Raw genomic sequence first — 12,476 nt, 5'->3', positions numbered from 1 at the left:
GGAAATCTGCAATGGTGTTCCTTGACAATGTTAGCACCCAAATGGCTGACCAAGTCCCTCCCCAGAACACTTACAGGCCATTGACAATTGGGGATTCTTCCCTCAATGTCCAACCATGTCTTGCTTGTTGGATATAGTTTCCCCGATGCTCTGGTTTGAAATAAAACCACATTTTAAATAAAACCAATTTTCTTCAAATATGGAGCTCCTACTGAATGTTTGGAGAGAAAAGAGAGATGACACAAATACCACTTAATGGATTGCCGATCAGTTATTATTCCTGCCTTTCCTGAGAAGATTACTTTTAACATGAGAGCCGTTCTTATCTCTACTTGGGTGTTTATGACATGGGCTTTGTGCCAATCAGTGTTTTTGCTAATTTACCTTCTGTCGATCGCCAGACTGGGAACATGAGAGAGAACGCCAGGGAATCTGAATGACGGTACTTGTTACCTATTTAAAGTGATTAAGAATTGATAGTGGAGGGGGTGGAGTGGCGGCAGGGGGTGGGAGCAGTAGGGTAGCTCAGTCCCTTGTTCCTTTGTGTGTTTGATCTCAGGTTTGCCATGCTGTAACGGTCCAGATGGCTCTCGACGTGCAGAGTAAAAGCGAAGGAAATGTATCTGTCGTCTGTGCTTGCATGCACTACTTGTGACGATGTTACTGGAAGCCTGCCACTGCATTGCTCGGCTGTCGAGGATGCAGGGGATGGGGGCAGTCAGGAGGGACTGAGGAACAGATGGAGGGATTTAATTCTCCTGCAGTATAATGTGTCTCCCCAATTTCTCCATCCACATCTTGCCATTATTTCTGCTTTGACATTCCCAATATTGATTCTACATTGGAATTAAGCTTAAAGTGTATTCTTCAGGAACTACAGCCTATTTCTATTCATTTTAATGTTATTTAGTATATATGCACTAAATGCAACAAGTGCAAATCAACATGATGTTAAAGGTATTCTGTTTCCTTGTGTCAGGCACAAAGATGAGGGCATGTTGATTTGTCATGTGTTGTGATTCAAACTACCATATGTCTATAACTATCACTACATCATGATACTTAATAGTTTAAAAACTGAGCTTGTATTGAAACTTAGAAGGTAGACAAAAATGCTGGAGAAATTCAGCGGGTGAGACAGCATCTATGGAGCGAAGGAATAGATGACATTTCAGGTCGAGACCCTTCTTCAGACTGATGTGGGGATGGGGGGGGGCGGGAGGAAGAAAGGAAGAGGCGGAGACTGGGCTGTGGGAGAGCTGGGGAGGGGAAAGAGGGAGAAAGCAAGGACTACCTGAAATTGGAGCAGTCAATGTTCATACCACTGGGGTGTAAACTACCCAAGTTAAATATGAGGTGCTGCTCCTCCAATATACAGTGGTCCTCACTCTGGCCATGGAGGAGGCCCAGGACAGAAAGGTCGGATTCGGAATGGGAGGGGGAGTTGAAGTGCTGAGCCACCGGGAGATCAGGTTGGTTATTGCGAACTGAGTGGAGGTGATGGGCGATGCGATCGCCAAGTCTACGCTTGGTCTCACCGATGTAGAGCAGCTGACAACTAGAGCAGCGGATGCAATAGATGAGGTTGGAGGACGTGCAGGTGAACCTCTGCTGCACCTGGAAAGACTGCTTAGGTCCTTGGATGGAGTCAAGGGGGAGGTAAAGCTACAAGTGTAGAATTTCCTGCGGTTGCAAGGGAATGTACAAGGGTGAGGTGGGGAAGGGACGAATGGACCAGGGAGTTACGGAGTTAGCGGTCTCTGCGTAAAAGGAGAGTATTGAAACTTTATCAACTAGAATTATGGGCCTCTATATATTTGTTATTTGGCTTGTATATAATTTTTAATTAATTGTACAATACAAAAACAGGGACTTTCTACTTAGCTAGTCTGTGCTGACCAGGATGCCTTTTTTCTTTTTGCCACATCCCTCAACATTTTGCCTAGCAAAATACTTTTCCAAATGCCCTTTAAACATTGTAAATTTGTCTGCTTCTACCATCTCCTCTGGCAGTTTGTTCCAGATATTCACAACAACTCTGGGGGGGGGGGAAAACTTGCTCCTCAGATATCCTTTAAAATTTGCCCCTCTTACTTTAAACCTATGTGCCCTATAGTTCTAAACTCCCCTGTCCTGGGAAAAAGACTTTTGCATGTTTATTCTCTCTATTGCCCAAAATGCCTATATAAGCCTGTTTAAAGACATCCCTCCTGCCTCCCATGTTCTAATGAGAATAAATCCATCTTATCCAATCTCTCTGTATAACTACAGCCCCCCCCATTCCAGCCAACATCCTGGTGAATCTCTTCTGCACTCTCCATTCCCACCATATCCTTCCAATAATGGGGCGTCTAGAACTGTACACCGTGCTCCCATTTGTAGGATGGAACAAGGGTGGAAGAATAGGATTGCTGTTCTAGGAGATGAGAGACTTGATGCGTATATGGACTCCAGTACTATACCAATTAATTCATTACATTTGTTTCTATATTCTCCATATGTTTTGCATGTGGCACTATTGACATGATAATCTAATGTCATTGAATGTAATTATGAAATAAACCAATGGATTAAACATTTCAATCCCTTTCATACATTTGTTTTCCATTGGTTCCAACTGCCTTCAACTGTTGGGTAGGTGTAGAGTGCCTGTATAGTTTAGTTTGGAGATAGTGTGGAAACGGGAGCCCTTCTGCCCAGCGAGTCCACGCTGACCGCTCACCCATATACTAGTTAGGCTATCCCACTTTTGCACCCTGCACACTAGGGGCAATTTACAGAAGCCAATTAGCCTACAAGTCTTTGGAATCTGGGAAGAAAGCGGAGTACCTGGAGGAAACCTACACGGTGACAGGGCGAACGTACATATTCCGATCAGACAGTGCCCATAGTCCGGATCAAATCTGGGTCTCTACCGCTGCACCACTGTGCAGCCTTGATTCCTGAAAGATGTGCCTCTTCTTCATTCAACCTACCACACATTGCCCCTGTGCCAGTCTTTGGTTTTCCCTCCCTCGCAATAATCCAACCACAGTTTGGGCCTGATTGCATGTAACAAGCAGAAACGTTATTACTTGAAAGCAAAAGAATCATTTCCAAATGTTAAAGTACTGAGATTAACAAGACTGGGATGTTAATCTGAAAATCAGCATATGATGGAAGCATAATGGGTTTTTTAAAATTACAAGATATGTAACCAGGCCCTTTGGCTCACCGAGTCCATGCTAACCATTGATCACCTATTCACAATGGGGTTCTATGTTATCCCACTTTCACATCCACTTCCTACATGCTAGATACAATTTAGGAGCCAATTACCCTACAAACTCCCAGATCTTTGGGGTGCTGGGGGAAAATGGAGCATGTGGAAGAAACCCATGCGGTCACAGAGAGAATGCGCAACCTCCACATAGAACAGCACCTGAGGTCAATATCGAACCTGTGCTGCCCAATTTTGCTGTCATTAGGTCACTTTGTTTAAGAGAAACAGTAACCTGCTTTATTTAGGAGTAGCTAGCTTGCCCCTTGATAGACACTGAAAGGCTCAACTTTAAGAATAAATACAATTTTACAGGCATAGCATTCTGCATTCCAGGTGTGGACATGAGGCGGTAGCGAGCTATGGTAAAGTATAAAGTGCTAAAATACCAGACTTTGCTCAGTCCCAGGTTATAGGGCACCCAGTCACTCGGTCTGAGGAATTTGTTTATGCTGATGGCAAACATTTGCCACTGCTGGTTAGTGGCCAAGGTTAAAGCAGGTTAAGGATTGTCAGCAGCCTCCATCGTAACACTTGTGAAGAACAGCCTGGTTACAAAAAGACACAAAGTGCTGGAGTAACTCAGTGGGTCAGGCAGCATCTCTGGAGGACAAGGATGGGTGACGTTTGGGTTTGGGTTCCTTCAAATATAGACTAAATGTGGTTGGGGGAAAGGCTGGAAGAGGGGAGGGACAGAACAAAACCTGTTGAGTGATGGGTGGATTCATGCGAGTTGGGTTTTTGATTGGCTGATGGTTGGACAAAGGCCAGTGACAAAGAGACAAGAAGTGCGATTGAAGGATAGAAGAGATGTGAATTAACCATCTATATCTCCTTCTCCCTCGACCTTCCACCTGTATCTCACTTTCCCTCTCCTTTTCCATCTGTATTCCTTCTTCTGGCTTCACAATTCGCTCCACTTTATCCTTATCTCTCATTTTTTTTTTTTGTCTTTTCATCTCTGGCCTTTGTCCAACCACCTGCCTCTCAAAAATCTACCTCGCCTGTATCCACCTATCACTTGCCAGGCTTTGGCCTGCCCCTCCAACTTTTCACCCCCCACCGCAGTCAGTCTACAGAAGGGTCCCAACCCAAAACATTACCTGTCCATATTCTCCAGAGATGCTGCCTGACTAGCTGAGTTACTCCAGCACGGTGTATTTTTTTGTAAATCAGCATCTGCAGCTCCTTGTGTCTCCTGTTTAAAAATAAATTAAAAAAAAAAAAAAATCCCAGAAATCTTGTCGACCTTGTGTTTGACTCTCTAATGACTTACAATTTGTGCTCCATTAACAAATGATAGTGATATAGATATTGATTATTGGTTTCTTTGTGTTCATGTTTTAGGTTTTCCACAACCAGTGCTCTGGATCAGATCCATGAATAAATGGAGCGATGCTTCAAGCCTCATTCCTAATTTTGTTTCTCTCCCAATTACTGGTGGTGTAATTCTTTACAAAGGCAGTGACTTCTTTCGTTGATGCTCTGCCAACAGTGTAATATGATAACTATCCTACCTGTCGGATAGCTCATGATTGGGAAAAAAGTACTCTGTCAGGTGATATTGCTGCATCACGCACAGCCAGGACAAATACTGCATTAATCTCTCTACTCCAGACACTTCTTGGCACAGAAGTATATGCTTTAAAAATAGGGTGCCTCATAAGTCCCTTCGTAAAGTTAAAACAACCTTATGATGAAACTCCATACTTGCCATTTTAAGCAGTTCGCTCAGAAATGATGTATTTCTGGTTGTATCTTTTACATGTAACAGTAATTACTTGGAAGTAGTTACCCAAATGCATGCAGATCACATTCCCCATATACATTAAGTGTTTTACTCTCCCGAAGGGTGAAATAAATTCTGAATATAAATAATATGTGGGTATATATTAGCTGGGAAACAGTACGAGTTTGTCTGCATGGCGTTGAAATAAGAACAGAAAATGAAAGAATCACTCAGTTGTCAGGCAGCATCTGTGGATGTAGAAGCATAGACTCATGCCACCCCTTCACCTCTTTATGCCGCCTATCTCCCCTTTACACTTAGAGGGTAGTCTTGACCCAAATTGTCGACTGTCCCTTTCGACGATTTGTGCTGCCTGGCATGCTGAGTTCCTCCAGCAGCTTGATTTTTTTTATTTTTAGCCATTCAGGTTGACGATCCTTTGTCGGAATAGCAGTAGTAAGTTTTTAGGAGTTTGCTAAGCAGTTTACTTGTTGAAAGTAAAACGTTGGGTGGATTTCTGTTTTTACCCCGAGGAAGTGGTGAGTTCTTGTAATACACGGAGAGTGGTGGAAGCAGAAACACTGGCAACATGTAAGAAGTGTCTGGATGAAAACTTAAATCGCCTCAGCAGAGGAGGCAATGGGTCAAGTGCTGGAAGATGGGGTTAAATATAGTCAAGTCAAGTCACTTTTATTTACATAGCACATTCTCGTTGGCCAAAGTGCATTACATTGGTGGAGGTACTAACGTTACACAACATTGGTTCATAGATTAAGTATATACATAAATACATACATATAGCCCTCACTCAGAATATAAATGGGTGTCCAATGGATGGCAAGGAAATGCTGGGCCAAATGATCTGAAAATTGTAGTCTATAGAACTGATGCACGGCAATACTGAGAAAAATATTCTGCACTCTGTATCTTCCCCTTTGCTTTACTTATTGTGCTTGAGTTTGACTTGATTGTATTTATGTCTGGTATTATCTAGACAGGAGTACTGGAGTAACTCAGCGACTCAGACAGCATCTCTGGTGAACATGGATATATGACGTTTCAAGTCAGGACCATTCTTCAGAAGCATGTGAAGTGTCTGAAGAAGGGTTCGGACCCGAAACATCACCATGTTCTTCAGAGATGTTGCCTGACCCACTGAGTTACTCCTACACTTTGTGTCCTTTTTGTGTAAATCAGCATCTGCAGTTCCTTGTTTCTGTAGTATTATCTGATCTGATTGGATAACAGGCAAAACAATAACTTTTCACTGTCCTTCGGTACACATAACCATTATAAATCTGATCTCTTTCCACGTTGTATGACTCTTCAGTCTGTGACTCTCCTGACCCGAAACGGCAACCATTCCTTCTCTCCAGAGATGCTACCTGTCCCGCTGAGTTACCCTAGCATTATATGTCTATCTTCAGTTTAAACCGGCTTCTGCAGTTCCTTCCTACGCAAATCGGAAGTTTATTTCCAAGCAAGTTGCTCACAGTCATGGTAGTGTTCACATTTGGTTTAATACCTGGAAAATCGAGACTTATCGCACAACACTAATTTTGTTTCTTTCACGATGAGAAGATTTACAAGGATGTTGCCAGGACTCGAGGGCCTGAGCTATAGGGAGTGGTTGAGCAGGGTAAGACTTTATTCCTTGGAGCGCAGGAGGATGAGGGGTGATCTTATAGATGTGTATAAGATCGTGAGAGGAACCGATAGGGTAAATGCACGGAGTTGTTTACCTAGAGTAGGGGAATCGAGAATCAGAGGACATAGGTTTAAAATGATAGGGCAACGATATAATAGGAACCTGAGGGGCAACTTTTTTTACAAAGTGTGTTGGAATGAGCTGCCGGAGGATGTAGTTGAGGCAGGTGCTCTCACAACGTTTAAGACGTATTTAGGCAAATACATGGATAGTTGTTTAAAAAAAAATCGAAGGTAGCCAAAAAATATTGGGGAAGCTCAGCGGGTGAGGCAGCGTCTATGGAGAGAAGGAGTTTGGCGATGTTTCGGGTCGAGACCCTTCTTCAGACTGATGTCGACTGAAGTAGGCAGAGACAGTAGGACTTGTGGGAGAACTGGGCAAGGAGGGAGAAAGCAAGGGGTATCTAAAATTAGAGAAGTCAATGTTCATACCGCTGGGGTGTAAACTACCAAAGCAAAATATGAGGTGCAGTTTGTCCAATTTGCGCTGGGCCTCACTCTGGCAATGGAAGAGGCCCAGGACAGAAAGGTCAGATTGGGAATGGGAAGGGTAGTTGAAGTGTTGAGAAACCGAGCGATCAGGTTGGTTAAGACGGACTGAGCGGAGGTGTTCAGCGAAGCGATCGCCGAACCTGCGCTTGGTCTTGTCGATGTAGAGAAGTTGACACCTGGAACAGCGTATGCAATAGATGAGGTTGGAGGAGATGCAAGTGAACCTCTGCCTCACCTGGAAAGACTGATTGGGTCCTTGGATGGAATCGAGGGACACGTGTTGCATTTCCTGCGTTTTCAGGGGAAAGTACCTGTGGAGAGGGTGGTTTGGGTGGGAAGGGACGAGTTGACTGGGGATTTAAGACGTTTTAAAATAAAAATTCCATGTTGTCAATCTGAGTATCAGAGATTAATCACAATATTTGAATTTGCCTAATTTCATAGGAACTAAATGCCATATTTGTCTTATTAATGTAGATTTTTGCAACACATAGAATAATAATAATAATAATAATAATGGATGGGATTTATATAGCGCCTTTCTAATACTCAAGGCGCTTTACATCGCATTATTCATTCACTCCTCAGTCACACTCGGTGGTGGTAAGCTACTTCTGTAGCCACAGCTGCCCTGGGGCAGACTGACGGAAGCGTGGCTGCCAATCTGCGCCTACGGCCCCTCCGACCACCACCAATCACTCACACACATTCACACACAGGCAAAGGTGGGTGAAGTGTCTTGCCCAAGGACACAACGACAGTATGCACTCCAAGCGGGATTCGAACCGGCTACCTTCCGGTTGCCAGCCGAACACTTAGCCCATTGTGCCATCTGTCGTCCCAAATAATGCCTTCTGGCCTTTGTTTATTAATTTCTGACCCTTGCCCAACGATTTTAAATATTAACCCCCCCCCCCCCCCCATCTCACCTGTGTTCATCTGTTACCTGCCAGGCTTTGTCCTGCCCCTTCCTCTCTTCCATCCCCCACAATCGGTGTGAAGAAGGGTCACAACCCAATTACAACACCTAACCATGTTCTCTAGAGATGCTGCCTCTCTCACTGAGTTATTTCAGCACTTTGTTTCTTTTTTTGTAAACCAGCATCTGCAGTTCTTTTTTTCTGCATTGAGTCTAGGGTTACAAATGGTGATGGATGCTCGAGTTTTAGTTCCGAATGTTAGAATCAAAGCATTATAGGCCATTGGGCCTAAACTGGCATCTGTTAGATTCACCTCAGTCCCATTCCCTGTTTCTGCTCAATAAACTTCCAAAATATTCTCTGTCAAGTACTGTAAAGCTTGGTTTTGAGTAGATCTGTTTAAATCACTCCTACAGACAGTGAAGGTTAGATTGGATATACTCTGTGTAAAATTAACTATTTCAGTCCAGATGAAGGATCTTAACCCTAAATGTCACCTGTCTATTTCCTCCACGGATACTGCCTGACTCGCTGAGTTCCTCAAGCTGATTGTATGCATCCTTGTCACCTTCGCCTCAGCTAACAATGAACCATTCTACATTTCCTTATCATCGTCGGCTATGACCTGTTGTTTTTGCACCTTACCCTTCCATATCCCTTACCCTTACCCTTACCCTCCCCTGACTCGCAGTCTGAAGAAGGGTCTCGACCCAAAACGTCACCCATTCCTTCTCCAGGGATGCTGCCTGTCCCGCTGAGTTACTCCAGCATTTTGTGTCTATGGTCCTCCAGCAGTTTCTCTCGTTAATTCTTTGCGTAATAATTTTTTTTTTTAAAACAAGTTTCTGTTGAAGTCTAATGCAATAAATCGTTGACCAGCTCCAAAGCCTCTCCATGTCTCACACTCGTGGTTCTTTCTCTTAATGTCTTGCAGCGACCACTGACACCGGGGGATTGTGGTGTTGCTGCTGCCTGTGCGCCTGCGTGGATCAGCACTGCAAGCAGGCGACGGAAAGAAGAAAGAAGCGGTGATCGAAAGAACAAGCCCAACCTTCTACCAAAAGAAAACGGCATGCCAACCAACCAACCAATCAATCAACAAATGCCAACTGTTTGTAACAAACCTGAGTTTGAAAAAAAAAAAGTATAACCATGGATGTTTAGAAGTTTGTGCAGAGCCAAGTAGATGCACTTTATGTCTTAGACTTTGTCTTCTGTTTATACTTGCAGTATAGTACACATTGTCATGTGTAAATGCATGCTGTAAAGGGCTTGGAGAAAGGGGATATTATTGTGAAGGGCGATGGGACAAATACCCTTGTGTATGTTAATCTGCATTGATTTTCAGCAGATTCATTAAGAAAATCAAACATCTACCAAATGAAAATGCCTTGCTGCCACTTTTGGTAAGAAGTGTCAGGAGCATCTGTATAGTTAAATGTACCATTTGAGCAGGATTTTCAAATGGGGAAGAGCTAAAAGGAAAGGGGCTTATTTTGCTGAAAGGCCTATTCTCAAGTGTGTTAACTTCCTACTACAAATTTCTTAGTCTCAGTCGCATCACTGTTATAAATGGTTACATTTGCTGGGAATGGCCTCCAGTCACCCTGCCACCTGGTGGGCACACCGACACATGCATTCCTTTTACTTGCGGTGTGCTCCAGAGCTTCATGTCCCTGCTTTGAATCTTCCCTCCCCGCAGCATTCAATTCCAAAATCAAAACACAAAAAAAAATGGTTCTGTGGATGAAGCAGACACACATGGCTGTATCAGTTTGACAGCTGCCTCCTGTTACGCAGAAGACGCAAGCATATTTCCAATGTTCATAGTTGGCAGGGCAAAAATCAATAATTTGCAGTCGGCAAAGAGTATTAGATCTTTTTTGCAGTACTGTTAGATTGATGAGGGACTTGGCAAGATGCTACATAGAAAGCAGTAATGCATTCAGTGCTTTGTGTTGGTGGTGGTAGGAGACAGATCTCAGTAACAGGCTGCCTCACGCTGGTCTTTCAACACAGGCTGCACACATTTATGGCTGTTGCTTCTTGTGATTTCCTGATGGAGCCTCTGCTCACTTTGCAGTGTGGCTGTTTGGTGAAATATTAAAACACTGTTGTGGTACCAAAGCATTATTTATCGCACTGAAGTAGTTGCCAGTATTATTATCACAGAGAGACTGATTTGAATTCTTTACCCTGCGTCCTATTTCTTATTGGTTTGCTCTGGCAAGAGAAGGAATGTACTTAACGTTCACTCTCTTGGAGTCAGTAACCGCAGCTGGAGATATTGAACTGTGGATACTGGGAGCTGCAGATGCTGGCTTACAAAAAACACACACACAAAGTGCTGGAGTAACTCAGTGGGTCTAGCAGCACCTCTGCAGAACATGTAAAGTTGAAGAAGGGTCCAGAACTGAAATGTTATTGTACATGTCCTCCAGGGATGCTGCCTGACCTGCTGAATTATTCTCCTCTCATTTTTGTCTGCCTGCTGAATTATTCCAGCACTTTTATCTTTTTTTTCCAGGTATTGATCTGTTTGATAAATGTAAGAGGGAATTAAGTCAGCTACTGGATAGTAACTACAAATCCATTACTGGTTTAGACTCAGCCTAGATTATAATGTGTTTTTTAGTTTGCATGGTCTGTTGGACTTAAAAGTGAACTTGGTCCATGTTCAAAATCAAATGTAGGCAAAATGAATCACACATTTTTCTTCTTACAAACCTTACACTACTCTGATATTCCACACATTTTAAAATTAGGACGTGCACTATTTTAGAATGGATTAACACATTTGCACTGAATTCACTGTTTGACAATCTTCATGTCCAGACCAACACACTCTGTATCTCTCCATTTCACTTCAAATTTCAACAGAGTTGATGCCAGAGAAGTCTTTCCCATTTAATTTCAAGATAACAGCTGTGCCAATAAGGCCTTTCACAGCTGTCTTTCTCAATCACATTATTAAAGAAACAGAGTGATCTTGGTTATTGTTGCATAGATGTATGCAGCTGGTTTTCAGAATTACTGCCCTGCTTGATTCAAAGGACCCTTGGATTGATAATGGATGCAGCAACATACCGCATGGCCACCATTCTCGAAGGGACAAATTGACACTCAAGCCAACACTTGCAGCCAAGCGCACTGGAAAAGTGCAGCTCATAGCAAGGATGCAGTTGAGGCTATAAAATAGAACTTTCACAGATGTAAACCTCCACTTAGCAGAAGGTATTTGGAGCAAAGCATTTCCGATAGCACCAGTGATTTACATTGTATTAACAGTAGCCACGGTGACTGAAGAAAGTTGGTGTATAAAATCCATTGTTCCTGGATTTAGGACTTTATACAGCTATGCAAACAGAAAGTGGAGGCTTTATAATGGACTGTGTGAGACAATTGCAAAACTGGCTTTCCGTGATCAATGCGTGTTGTGCAACGTCAGCGGCCGAGTTTCTACTTTACTCTTGGTGACTGCGTCTTTTAACCCATCTTTGATTTGTCGACTTAGAGGCAGAAATATATTGAAAGAAAAATTGCAACTAAGCTAATGGGTTGTCAGATTCTGTGCACCAAAGTCACGATTGGTGTTGCTAAGATTCCCTGTCCAACATGCAAAAACAAAAACTGGAATTATTACCAATGGATTTTTACTTGACCCTGACAAGCAAAACACATGGGGATTGAACTTGAAAGCATTAGGAGAGACATGCAGCAACACAGCTCTCTGGAAATCCTTCCAAACTTTAAACGAGAGGACCGAAAGATCTTAAAAGTTATTGGTGGAGTGCTACTGCATCCTATAGTTTAATTTAGGTGTTGAGGATTCGCTTTGGAATACCAGTTAGTACATCTCTTCCCCCAGATGAATCATGCATCATCAGCATGCCATCAAATGTGTCTTGCCACTTGCTATTAAAAATTAAATGCAACATCTTGAAGCATTATGTACAAGTTATATGAACATGCCTACTCCTACCGTATGAAATTGAATGTGGCGGCTTTCTGGAATGGCCTGTAAGCTACTCTTCCTAGCTTGATGAAAGAGTGGGGTTTGCAGTATTGTTGCCCTTTCCATGAATTACCCAGTTGATCAATGCACAAATAGTTTTGAATGCTGGACGCCCTCCGAGATAGCAAGTGGTGGCTCTGTGTGAGTGAGGATAGGCATAATAAAATCATAGTAAAATAATAGTCAATTTACGAGGATTTTGCCCAGACCCAAGGGCCTGAGCTATGGGGAGGGGTTGAGCAGGCTAGGACTCTCTATTTCTTGGGGCGCAGGAGCATGACGCGTGATCTTATAGAGATGTACAAAATCATGAGAGGAATAGATCGGGTAGACACACAATCTCTTGCCCTGTGT

General features: G+C 43.1%; 1 protein-coding gene across 2 annotated transcripts in view; it reads left to right on the top strand.

The window, feature by feature from the left end:
• The window catches only part of stk11 (serine/threonine kinase 11), an 88,373-nt gene extending 76,333 nt beyond the window's left edge, over nt 1–12,040 (top strand). For both annotated transcript variants that reach the window (XM_033046542.1, XM_033046541.1), the window contains one exon: nt 9,042–12,040. In XM_033046542.1, the coding sequence (XP_032902433.1) occupies nt 9,042–9,139 (98 nt within the window). In that variant the 3' untranslated portion in view covers nt 9,140–12,040. The remainder of the gene's footprint in view (nt 1–9,041) is intronic.
• Nucleotides 12,041–12,476: the final 436 nt, after the last annotated feature.

This window comes from Amblyraja radiata, chromosome 29 (genome assembly GCF_010909765.2).
Source record: "Amblyraja radiata isolate CabotCenter1 chromosome 29, sAmbRad1.1.pri, whole genome shotgun sequence".
NCBI lineage: Eukaryota > Metazoa > Chordata > Chondrichthyes > Rajiformes > Rajidae > Amblyraja > Amblyraja radiata.
The sequence above is the reverse complement of the archived record's forward strand: the minus strand, read 5'-3'. Positions and strand labels throughout refer to the sequence as shown.